At 47.4% G+C, this 12,751-nt stretch overlaps 1 protein-coding gene across 5 annotated transcripts in view; it reads right to left on the bottom strand.

The window, feature by feature from the left end:
* The window catches only part of RGS12 (regulator of G protein signaling 12), a 142,496-nt gene that overhangs the window by 35,744 nt on the left and 94,001 nt on the right, over window positions 1-12,751 (bottom strand). For all 5 annotated transcript variants that reach the window (XM_032632483.1, XM_032632486.1, XM_032632485.1 and 2 more), the window contains one exon: window positions 12,628-12,649. In XM_032632483.1, the coding sequence (XP_032488374.1) occupies window positions 12,628-12,649 (22 nt within the window). The remainder of the gene's footprint in view (window positions 1-12,627; window positions 12,650-12,751) is intronic.

Genomic DNA, 12,751 nt, shown 5'->3' with positions numbered 1-12,751 from the left:
ATTATTTTGTCTGGTGGTAATATTGCCATACCAATTTGCTTTTTCCTTAGTATCTACCCAAGAAAATAATTAATTTCATTTAATTTTTTCAATCTTCCTGTGTCCTTTTGTTTCAAAATTGAATTTTAAACAATCTAAATGGAGAGTTTTCTCCTTTGATGTCCTTTCTCTTCCACTGCTCTTATAATCTTCTTCAGGGCCTGTCCTAGGCTCTTTTCTCTATGTAGTTCTTCTAGGCAATTTTATCCACTCCTAGTACCATTTATATTGGAAATGCAATTAAAACAGCAACAGTGGTATTGACAATAATAATGGCAGCTATCATTTGCGTAGCTTTTCATTATGTGCCACGTACTGTTCTAAATGCACCACAGGTATCAGCTCCTGTCATTCTCCCAGTAGCACTGTAAGATGGGTCCAGGTACCCGCCTTGCAGACAGAGAACTGAGGTGGCCAGCTGGTGGCGGAGTCAGGGTTTAACCCAGTCCATGCTCTGACTCGTGTGTCTTATCACCTCTCACGTCTCCAGCCGTCTTCCAGTTCCCACTTGTCTCATAGGTTTGAGACTTCTCTTTTCTGCATGATCTCTAATTACTCAAGCTTGCCAAGGCACTAAAGTCCACTGGTGGATTGATGACCCTTAAGCTCATGCTTTCCAGGCCCAACCGTTTCTGGCATCCACACTCAGTTACCCAACTGTCTACACCACATCTCCACCTGGAAATTGCGAACCATCTCAAAAGTCACGGGTCCAAAGCAGAGCTCTTGTTATTGCCCTGCTATCTGTATCTCCCGACCCTGCTCCTTCCCACCCCTGCCGACGTGGTGACCGCCCCCCAGTGGAGGTCTCCTCACAGACACAGAGTCTTCCTCTCTCAGGTCTCCACTACCCCGGATGCTCCTTCTCGGCTTTTTCCTGGCTCTTCCCATCTCCCCAAACTCACATGAGGGACAGCCTCTGCTCTCATCTCAGGGCTCGGCTCCGCTGGACTCGCGGGCCTCTGGATGGACCAGGCCCTGCCGCCCGCCTCCATCTCTCCCACCACCAGCAGCAGCACATCCCGCGACAATCCGCCGTCTCCCAGAGGCGAGCACGGCCTGTCCACCAGCCTCTCTCGGATGCTCGGGTCACCTTACACGCAAGTCCCTGCAAAGTCTTGTACGTTACAAGGCTTTCCCTCCCTTCTCTGAACAACAGCATCTGTTTGAGGGTGACACGTTGGCCTGAAGTAATCTCGATTAATGCTGGTTTTAGATACTGATAAGAGGTCACTCATCTAAAAGAAACAGTTTTTTAAAAGGCAAACAAAGCCAGATTTAGTATTTATTCCTGGGGGAATGACCTGAAGATTTTTAAAGAGCAAGACAGTAAGTGGCTACATAATGAAGATCACAAATGTACAGTCACAAAACAATGAAAAAACCCAACCGCCCTAATATCAATGGCTGTTAGTGGCTTGTGCTACACTTCCAGTGAAAGCATCATACACAAACTCCAAAAGTGCTGTATCTCCACCAGCTCAGACAGAAAGAAGCAAAGGTGACTCTGGAAAACTGGCAGCGACTCACAGATTGGCTCCAAAATGTATAAGAAAATGCAAAAGGCCTGGAATAAGCAAAACCATCCTGAGACTACACAACCAGATCTCTGAACGCACGACAGAACGACAGTAATGACGACACGAGGTGCTGATCCAATGACAGAGAGACCAATGGAACAGAAGCTGGAAGCCAGAAACAGACCCACAAATATACGATTACCTGATAAAGGTGCTGCTTCCTTTCAGTGGGGAGAGGATCGCCTTTTCAATAAATGGAGCGGGATCAACTGGGTCCCAGACAGGAAAAATGAGTCTTGTCCCCTAACTCACATCATACACAAATATCAGCTGCAGATCATCAGAGCTTTCAATACAGAAGATGAAACAATGATGGCTTTACCTTCATGAACTTGGGAAGGGCAACGCCTGCTCTAAAAGGATATAAAAAGCATCACAGAAAGGGAAAATGATAAATTGGATGATACAAAGATTAAAAATTTTGGTCATCAAAAGAGGCCACGAAGAGGGCTTCCCTGGTGGCGCGGTGGTTAAGAATCCACCTGCCAGTGCAGGACACATGGGTTCGAACCCTGGTCCAGGAAGATCCCACATGCCGCGGAGCAACTAAGCCCGTGCGCCACAACTACTGAGCCTGCGCTCTAGAGTCTGTGAGCCATAACTACTGAGCCCACGTGCCACAACTACTGAAGCCCACGCGCCTAGAGCCCGTGCTCTGCAACAAGAGAAGCCACCACAATGAGAAGCCTGAGCACCTCAATGAAGAGTAGCCCCTGCTCGCCGCAACTAGAGAAAGCCTGCACACAGCAACGAAGACCCAACGCAGCCAAAAATAAATAAATTAAAAAAAAAAGAGAGAGACCACGAAGAGAATGAACAGGTAAGCTGTGGGGGAGCTCACCTGAATACGTAAATCCAATGTAAGAATCATATCCAGGATCTATTTTTCAAATTTCCTACATACCAATAAGGAAAAGTAGATGATCTAGCAGGAAAATGGGCAGAAGTCTTGCATGAGCACTGAGTTAAAGAGACAGAGATTAGAATGAGGCCAGGCCAGGCTGGAATTTGCAGGTACCAGGAGGAAAGTTAGTGAAGAAAGAGCTCCAGAAATCTCAAAAGAGACCCCTGGAGTCTGTTGCTGAATTCTAAGGTGTGTGCACACGGGGCGAAACCCATGAGGCCAGGCAAAGAAGAGCTGGGAGCTGCAGGATGAACGTTCCCAGAACTCACACAGGGTTGTGAGATTTCTGAGTCCCCACTAGCTCTGCTTGAATGCCTGGCCTTCAAAGGAGACGCCATATGTGTCAGGCTGCAGTAGTGGGCTAAGCTAGCTTACAGTGGAAGCTACTTTAGATTTGCCCTAGAAAAAAAAACACGGAAAAACAAGCCTCAAAGGGGCCAAGCCAAGCCCCAAGTAGCTTAACTGCCAATTAAAACAAAGCCTTATACTCTTCAAGGGAAGACAACAAAATCCTGCAGCCAGTCGAAAATCACTAGACATGAGAAGATGCAGAAATGTGACCCACGACCAGGAGAAAAATTAGGCAGTAGAACAGACCCAGGAGTGACAGCGAGGATACGTGAGCAGTGAGAGACTTGAAGACGCTTAAAGATGTTGTAAACACGCTCTAGAGTTTAAAGGAAAGCGTGAATATGTCAGGAGAGAAGCGAAGGGTTCTAAAAGATCTGAAAGGAACTTCTAGAGGTGAAAAATAAACCTCTGAAATGAATAGTCCACAGGATGGAATTAACAGCATATTAAACACTGTAGAAGAATAGATCGGTGAACTTAAACACAGAACAAAAGAAACTATGAAGCATATGGAGGAAAAAAAAAAAAAAAAGACTGAAAATGAACAAGTCTCAGTGGCCTATAGGAAAAACCCAAGTCCCCAGAGTGGGAGAGGGGTAAACAGTATCTGACACTCAACACGCCCCAAACAGCAGATACACAACAAAACCAACCCAAGACTCATCATAATTAAGTTGCTGAAAACCAGCGAGAGAGAAAATCTTACAAGCTGAGAAGGCAGGCCCAAAGGCATCTACTTTCTCTCCTTAGTTTTCTTAATCTGCATAAAAGCTGCTTAGGTAGAGCTCTTGCAAAAAGCCACTGAGTCCTCCCCAACCTCAAGGTCGACTTCTAGACCTTTCCCCTAAATTATTTTGGCCAATCAGATTTTCAACCCAATCTGTGTAATACTTTCTCTGAGCAGCTTTATACCTATTCTCCTGAGAGTGAATCTAATAAAATTTTCAAGCCATTTGGCAAGTCCTTAGGTAAAAAGCTTCAAGCATTTAAAACAATATTATTTTAGTAAACTCTTCATTGAAGTGTAATACATACCAAAAAAGGGCACAAATCATGAGTGAACTCGTGTGAGAGGCAGAACACGGGCTCTGGCGGGAGCTGCCTCAGGGTGACTGCTCCCCTGACGGGACACACGGCTTACCAGACCAGTCTTTACACTGCTCTGCATGCTACGGTTTCCTAAGAGACGCTTTCCCCCCAAGAATCAAACTAATCCATCCCCTTGGAGTGGAAGGAGACACACCTGCTTCCGGGTGGGGCCTCTGGGGGGAGGATGAGGAACGCACACAGGAGGGGGTCACAAAGGGGACCCCCCCCCCTCCACAGTGACTGCAGTGCTTTGGAGGAAAGGCCTCAGGCAAATACGCCCCAATGTTAGCCGGCGTGGCTTCTAGGAGGAAGGTACGTGGTCACTGGTTTATTACTTTTGAACTTCTGTTTGCTTGAAAAAAATTTCACAGTATAAATAATTACTAATAAAAACTCTCTCCAAATATCTTGTAGAACTGGAAGGAAATCAGCACACTGCAAAGAATCTTGGCAGAAATCAAGTCTCTATCCTTCCAAAAACTAAACTCCAAGTCTGACTAGTGTTTACAAAATACTTAGTACTTCGTACCCTATAAATACACTATGCAACTCTGGGTATAATTTTTAGGTTCAAAGCAGACCATAAGGTATGTTACAATATATTAAACCGAAATAAAGACTTCTGGTTAAAACAACCCCTCTCACACAGCAAATAACAAATTAACATTCCATCTCTACTAGTTAGCAAACATTTTTGAAAATGTGCAATTAGGCTGCACTGTTCTTCTGATGAGGAAAATACGGCGTCAACAGAATTCTGTACAAATACCCATGACACCACTCTGAAACCTTTACATTTCTCCTTCTCTTTCATAATTTTACAGGATGCAAATTCATTGCCAAAAACACTAGAGATTATAGTACCTCATATTTCATTTTTAAAGATTTTTTTTTGCTGTGGACCAATTTTAAAGTCTTTACTGAATTGGTTACAATATTGCTTCTGTTTTATGTTTTGGATTTTTGGCCGCGAGGCACGTGGGATCTTAGCTCCGCGACCAGGGATCGAACCCACACCCCCTGCACTGGAAGGCGAAGTCTTAACCACCGGACCACCAGGAAGACCCAACACCTAGTATTTTAAAGAAGGGTGCAGTTTAACTCCCTCAATTAACAGGCACGTAACCCTCACCACCAGGCAGCTGCTGTAAGAGCCCCGGAAGCGGCCTGACGCGCAGGGCCCGCTCCTGCACCGCAGGGCCCACTCCTGCACCGCGACCCCACCAGGCAGGCAGAGAAGGTGCCATCAGGCCTCGAGAAAAGACAAGACACAGAGAGAGAGAGGACGGCGGCCTGTGAGCTTCCTTCCATGGCCGCGGAGCGCACGGTGTGAGCGGATTGGGGGCGGGCGGCTAGCCAAGAGCTGCCCGGGGGGAGTCAGCTCTTTCCAGAGAATGACGAAAGCAACAGGAGTTTTTCTGTGCTTTGATGTATTCTCTCACACACGATGGTGGTAAGGGAGAGACCCTCTAAACCCCAAACACCTGAAGCAGTAACAGTCACTTCTGGAAACCAAAGTTTACTGTGAACTTTAGTAAAGCGTGAGGGAAACAGAGCTGAGAGGCAGACCTGGATGGAGGGCTGAGGGTTGGACTTAGGCGAGAGGTGGGAGGGGTCCCAAGGCTGGAGGTGGGGAATGAGGACCCTCGGCTGGAGATGACCCAGATTGTGCTCACCATGGCTCCCCGGGTGTCCAGCAGGGTCACGGAGCGGGCAGAACCGGGAGATGTGGGCCCGCAGCCATGCCCACTGAGCTACGCTCAGCCCTGGCCAGGTGTGTACAAACTTTTGGGAAAAGAGCCCTGGTGGGCCCTGGAAAGCGATCTGCTGGGCCTGAGACCACTCACCACCCAGCACCTGGAGGAACGGTTGGAGAGGACTGGAGGCTCTAGTCTGTGACGACCTACTTTGCTCTTTCGTTTCCTACTGAAAGTTATTTCAAAACAAGACAAAACAAACCGGCACATGGCAGCTGCCCAGGTAAGTGTGGGCAAAGTGAAGACGAGCCACCGACTCTCCTTTCCCCACGTCCAGCACAGGCGGGGGCGGGACAGGGGGATTAAAAATCAGCCACAAACTTAGCAAAAGCAACCAAAAAAGATGGTACAGTCTGATGCCATAAGCTTCAAACAAGAAAAAGAGGAAGAAAAGAAGCCAAGAAAAGAGAAAAAATGAAAACGTTTTGACAGGTTCTGAGTCTAACCCATCCCTGAGTCCCCAGCAGGTGTCCTGGGGAAGGAAGGTGCACCGACAAAACAGGGAAAGTCAAGGATACACCCTTGTGGGTAGAGCCCAACTAGTGCTGAGGGTGTCAGCTCAGGCAGGAAGGACACGGGAACTCAGCACTGTGGTCTCTCTGGGCTCAAGAATGTCAGTGCCAGAAAGCACAGTGATAAGGGCCATGGGGACTGCTGACATCCACAGATGGGAGGATGACATGATAGATGGGTAAATGGGTGGGTGGGTGGATGGACAGATGGACGGATGGATGGGTGGATGGATGGGTGGGTGGGTGGGTGGATGGATGGGTAGGTAGATGGATGTGTAGATGAGTGGGCGGACAGAGGAAAGAAGGTATAGAATACGAAAAAAGCAAACACAAAGTCTGGTCTGGAAGAAAACGCAGCCTAAAAAGCTTTAGAAATTCTTCATGTTCTATGAGAGAAAGGGGAGAAAGCACAGTTGATGAAACAGATTGAGGACAAAATCAATACTATTACAAAATGAATAAAAAGTAAAAGAAGAGGCAAGATATGTCTGAAAAATCAAATTAATAACATAGAAAAAAACCTTTTACAACTAAATTGCCTTTGAGTATAACTGACTGACTTTCTCAAAGAAGGAGAAGAGAACACTCTTGGGCTCTTAGAAACCTCCCTGGTGAGTGAGAGCAAAGAGGCCGAGGGTCTGACCTGCTTAACGGTGGCCACGTGGTCAGAACTCCTTCTGAAGATTTGCAAACCCATCTGATAAAGGATTAATAAACATAATACACAAGGAGCTCATACAACTCAATAACAAAAACCCAAATAAGCAGGTTAAAAAATGGGCAAAAGACCTGAGGTGAATATATACTTAGACACAGAAGACATACAAATGGCCAACAGGTACATGAAAAGATGCTCAACATCACTGATCTCAAGGAAATGCAAACCAAAACCACAATGAGATGTCACCTCACACCCATTAGTCGACAGCCTTGTCTATTATCAGAGACTAGAGGTGAGTGCTGGAGAGGGTATGGAGAAAAGGAAACCCTCCTACACTGTGGGTAGGAATGTATATTGCTGTAGCTGCTGTGGAAAACAGTATGGAGGGTCCTCAAAAGAATTAAAACTAGAACTACTATAAAATCCAGAAACTCCATTCCTGGTTATTCATCCAGATGAAACAGGGTCTCAAAAGATATATGCATCACCATGTTCACTGCAGTGTTATTCACAATAGACAAATATGGAAACCAGTTAAGTGCCCATGGAGGAACGGATAAGGAAATTATGGTGTGTGTGTGTGTGTGTGTGTGTGTATATATATATATATATATATATATATATATATATATTACATATAATGGAATATTATTGTCTTAAAAAAAAAGAAGGAAATCCTGCCTTTGCAACACCATAGATGAATCTGGAGGACATGCTAAATGAAATAAGCCAGACACAGAAAGACAAAAACTGTATGATCTCACTTCTATGTGGGATCTAAAATAGTCCAATTCATAGAAGCAGGGAGTAGAACGGTGGTTGCCAGGGACTGGGGGGAGGGGGACATGGGGAGACATGGGTCAAGGCATGAAAAGTGTCAGCTGTGAGATGAGTAAGTACAGCACGGTGACTATAATCGTAGTGTTTTGTACACTTGACATTTGAGAAGAGAGTCGATCTCAGTGTTCTCACCACACACACGAAAGGTGCCTATGTGAAGTGACAGATGTGTTAATTAGCTTGATTGTGCTGATCATGCCACAATGTGTATGTACATCAAAATATCACACCATATACCTTAAACATACAATTTTTTTTATCAATTATACTTCCATAAAGCTGGAAAAAAGTAAAATAATTTTTAAAAGGGAAAAAGAAAGCCTCGCGTAGGAAGCGGTTACTGATATCAGAAGTGAGTCCGAACAACACGCACGGGTGGGTACCGAGCACGACCTAGGGCGCTGGCCTCGCCTATAACCGGTTTCTCTTTGGCTGCATCCCACAGCCCAGGCTTATGACGTAGTCCTGGTCACTGAAGGACCACTGGCTCGACACCACATACATACTCAGCTGCTCTCCACGCTGACTGTAACTACTGATGATCCTAACCTGCCAGCACATCTCTCAGCTACCAGTTACAAAGGAACTAACCAGCAAGCACAGAGCCTCCACCAGACCCCCGTCCCCCTCTCCCAGTACTGAGTCCCGGGACTGAGCCGGCTCAGGCAAGGCCCAGAGTTTATGGAGCCAACGTCAGTGCCCCAGGCTGGTGACACCCAGGCTCGGTGGCCAGGGCTCCTCAGCTGCCAGGTGACAAGGAGCCCCACCGCTCGGCCTTCCCTGTCACTTCCTAACCTGCCAGACCCCTTCCTCATGTCCTATCGCTTGGCTGAAGTTGTACTTCGTTGGAAAGGGGCAGACGGAGAAAAGCAGGGCAGATAGATATAAAATCAAAGGCCGTCTCCATTCAGAAAACAAACAACAATCAAAGAATGCACGTCTTTCATCTCAGATATTATTTCTGATTTCAAAAGGTCCCGGTTTTTATGTTAGAACAATAATCAGAAATATTACAAAGTACTGCTTATTAATTTATGGCAAGAGAGTTTAAAATCTACTTCAAAACGATTTGTCAGACGAAAGAAACTGCACGTGTCCCCGTGGACACTCGGGCCTCGGATGCAGGAGCATCCTACAGCCCTGGCCACACCCCACGAGTCCAGCAGACAGCTCTGCTGCCATGTTTCACAGAATGGGATTCCACTAAGCTTGTTGCTTGTTTTTTGAGAGGATTTCACGAAAAAGGAAAAACTGAAAGCCACCGCCCTAACGGCCTAACGCAGGTCTTAGCCCCGAGGCCCTGGCTGCTGTTTGCCATACTGTAAATGCCCGAATTCAATATTCACTTGACAAACACCTCCGTGCCATCGCTGTGCTGAAGCCACCGCGCGAAGGTCACTGTCCAGCGGGTGGAGGGAGCAGACAAGCCAGTGACACCGATAAATAATTAAAATGATGGTACGTCATCGGCAGTGTCGCAAGGAGATGAAGCCTAGGCTGACGCTCAAGTGAAGGCCGGGGTGGTCAGCGCAGGGCTCCGGGGGGCGCTGCCCCAGGCCGGGGAGACCACGCTGGCAGCGGACAGTGCTGGGGGAGCCCACCGAGACCCCATGCGTCTGAGGGGCCGCGGGAGACTAGGGGAGGAAGCCTGCCAGCCCGGGGGCCGGAGCGAACCGCGAGGGGCGGAGTTTAGGCGGCGGAAGTGGGAGGGGCCTGGATGCAGGGGGCGGAGACGGAGGACGGTCACGGGGAGACCCTGGGGCCACAGCATGCTTGCGAAGAAAGAGCGAGGTTGGAAAGGCTAGGTTGGTATGTGTATGAAGCAGCTAGAGAGGACGTGCCCCGTGCCCCAGACCCCAGACCCCAGACCCCAGACCCCAGGAGCCAGAGCCACGTCCCCCATGGTCACAGCCCGACACGTGCCTGCAGGTGCAGGCGTTTACTCGAAAGCTCCTTAATGCCCCAACTTCCCAACCTCAAAGGGCGGGTCCAGTATCGGCAGAGACAGCCTGGCCCTTCCGGGGTGTGGGAGCTGGGTGGGAGGGGAAGTCCTGGCGAAGTTGCTTGGTACTACAAAGTAAAAAAGAAAGAAAATAAGAGTAAACTTTAATTACAATAAAGCTGCCTTGTGCCAAACCCCCGGTTCAGGGACCGGAAGGCTCTCTCCCCTCTGCTTGGGAAGGCCTTACAATGCCACCAAGCTATGGTCACCAGCTCCCCAGGGTTCCGTTCCCACACTGGGGGATCCGGTGTGAATAAGCGTTTGGACAATTTGCCACAAGGCAGGTCATTGCATTTTTAAGCCTCTCTCACGTGCTAGGATGTTCTTCCTTTTCTTGAGGTAGAATCTGCCTCCCTGGACTCACTCCTGGTCCTGGTTTGCCCTCCACAGAGACCAAACTCTAATCCTTCCTTCACAGGGTGGTCTCTGGCTTTGGGCCACTCTCCTGAGAAATCGAAAAGACACACTTCTGGTTGACAAAGATTGCGAAAGTAGCATTGTCCAACTTCCTTAAAATAAAGCCACAAAACTAACTATATGGTGAGAACACACATAATAAAAGTATAAAGTGTGAAATGAGTCCAACAGTTAAATGAGTCCAAATGATCTCACCGACAAGGTTAACTGAACACAAAATATTTCTGAATGGTGATTTATTAGTCACTCAAACTAGGCCGACGACTAGGTGAGGCCGTGCAGCTTGTGAAAAGGCTGCTCCCCAACGCCGGTCCTGAGTCACTGCAGGACTCATTTCCCATAGAAACAGTTTGTTCCTGGAGCTCCCAGGTCCCCAGGAGCCGGAATCTCCTGCTCAGCACAAACATGAAACGTCTCTGTGGACACACGTTCTGAGTTTGTGCCTGGATCCTCTCACCAGCCCCGACCGTGGATGGGGTAAGGTGACCCCAGGAAGCATGTGTCAGGAACTGGAGGGTCCAGGGCTGAGATGCGGAGCAGGGCACCGTGAGCCTCGGTCTGCAGTGAGGCAGACCTCAGAGCCTGGGCCCCAGCCTCTTAACTTGGTGTCTATGTGACCCTCTTTCTGCCTGCGTGCTTTTACCTGTAAAGATGGCTGAATATAATACATACCTCCTGGAACTAACGTGCAAAATAAATGAGATCACTTTTTCTTCTTATTTGTAATCAGAAAAGAAATTGAAGATGGAAAATAATAAAAGCATGGAAAAACTCAATAGGACACATACAACTGTCTGGTGCAGTCCCTGAAATTGAAGGCGTGCTCAAGAAATAGCGACCTTGCCCCCTCCCTGCTCTGCCACAGAGGGACTAATGAGGGAGGGGCCCATCCTGAGTGGCCCGGGGCCTGAGGCAGGAAGAGAAGTAGGGACTTGGGGGTGGGGAGCCCCAGCAGGGCAGGGGGACCACTGCCACCAGCCAGGACACCACTTCCTTAGAAAGGACACAGCGCTGTGAGTCTGGGGCTTCCCACACTTGGGAAGTTTAACTTTCCAAAAATTGTAAAATGAAGCATATAATAAAACTCCCCGGGGTTCCTGCATCTACCGCTGATAGAAGAAAACTTTAGAGATGAATAAAGCTTAATAATTATGATTAAATTGAACATTTTAAATAAACTTCTCAAATGTATAAATGTCCTGCAGAAATGAATGCCTTCTAGCAGAAAAGATGAATGAGTGCACAGGAGGAAGGTGAACGTGAACAGAACACTGTGAAAGCCGCTCACTTGACCCTGGAGTAGGCTACAGGCCCTATCTCCTTTCATTAGGGAAGCTTTTCCCACTCCTAGCCTAAGCTGATTAAATGACATGATTATTGTTGTACATAAGACAGGCAACATAAGTCCTGTTACTAAAAAAGTAAATCCCCAGACACAGACTGTAGGATCTGTCTGGCCTCAGCTTCAGGTATCTGCGCATTTCTTGTACTTCCCACGGCTGGACTGACCCCAGCCGGCGAACGGTGACTGGCGTCACCTTCCAGGCCGAGCCCCGCCACATATCTGCCACCCTGTCTAAGGCTCATGACTGAAGTCTGTAGTTGTTGGACAACAGAAAGCCTTGATTTCTCTTTAGCTTACAATAAAGCGGGTAACGTTGAACCCCGTGACTCCCCAGCTCTGGCAGTACTTGGGACCCACAGCCAGCAAATAAATGAAAATGAAGTGCTGATACATTTTGACAAATTATAAAATTCAACTCTCAACAGACAGAACAGAGTAATTAAAAACAAGTAAAAAAAAACCAAAACTGTGAGCATAGGACCTTTATGAGTATTATAAGAAATAAGGAACATTTGGAAGAAACTCTCCAAATCATTTTGGAGGGTTTTTAAAACTCACGGAACTAAAATGCTAAGGGTTACATCGAGAAGTATCTCAAGTGAAGTAGGACATCTCTGGCCATCTGCTTTTCGGGGAAGTCCCATTAAAAGAATCCCCTGAACAAAATCATTTAAAGGCAGAAAGTAAGCTTCCTCTTCATCCCACACCTCTCCAATTATCTACTAAACTTTTCCTAAGAAAGGGAAGTTTAGCAACTGAGCGTCTCACCCGAATTTGCAGAATTGCTCAAATTCAGCGAGAGCTCTACAATCTCCACTTGCTGGTTTACAAGCTAGTTCTACAAGGCAGGCAGCAGGTCTTTACTTGCTGGCACAGGAATGCGAGGGGACGGGCGAGGGTGCTGTCACACCCAGCACGTCCCTGCCATAAACTGCTTCCAAACCCCAGGTGGCAGCCACTGGGAGGAATGGAGCGCTGCCCCCAAACTGGCCTCGACTAAACCCTCCCCCCACCCAGGGATGCAGAATGGCCAAGAAAACATCGTTACAAGTGAGCCAACAGCAAATACACTCCACATTTGAAAACTTTGTTAAAAATAATAAAAATATACATCAGAAATTGTGACTTACCACCATCAGACACAGTTGCAGACTGAAAGAAAAGAGAGAGAGACATGAGTTAATTGGGCCTCATGACAGGTCAGGAGATGACAGCACGTCCACGTGAGGAGCAAAAGCAGACTCTGGCCGTCCC

Source organism: Phocoena sinus, chromosome 5, assembly GCF_008692025.1.
Source record: "Phocoena sinus isolate mPhoSin1 chromosome 5, mPhoSin1.pri, whole genome shotgun sequence".
NCBI classification, from domain to species: Eukaryota; Metazoa; Chordata; class Mammalia; order Artiodactyla; family Phocoenidae; genus Phocoena; species Phocoena sinus.
The sequence above is the reverse complement of the archived record's forward strand: the minus strand, read 5'-3'. Positions and strand labels throughout refer to the sequence as shown.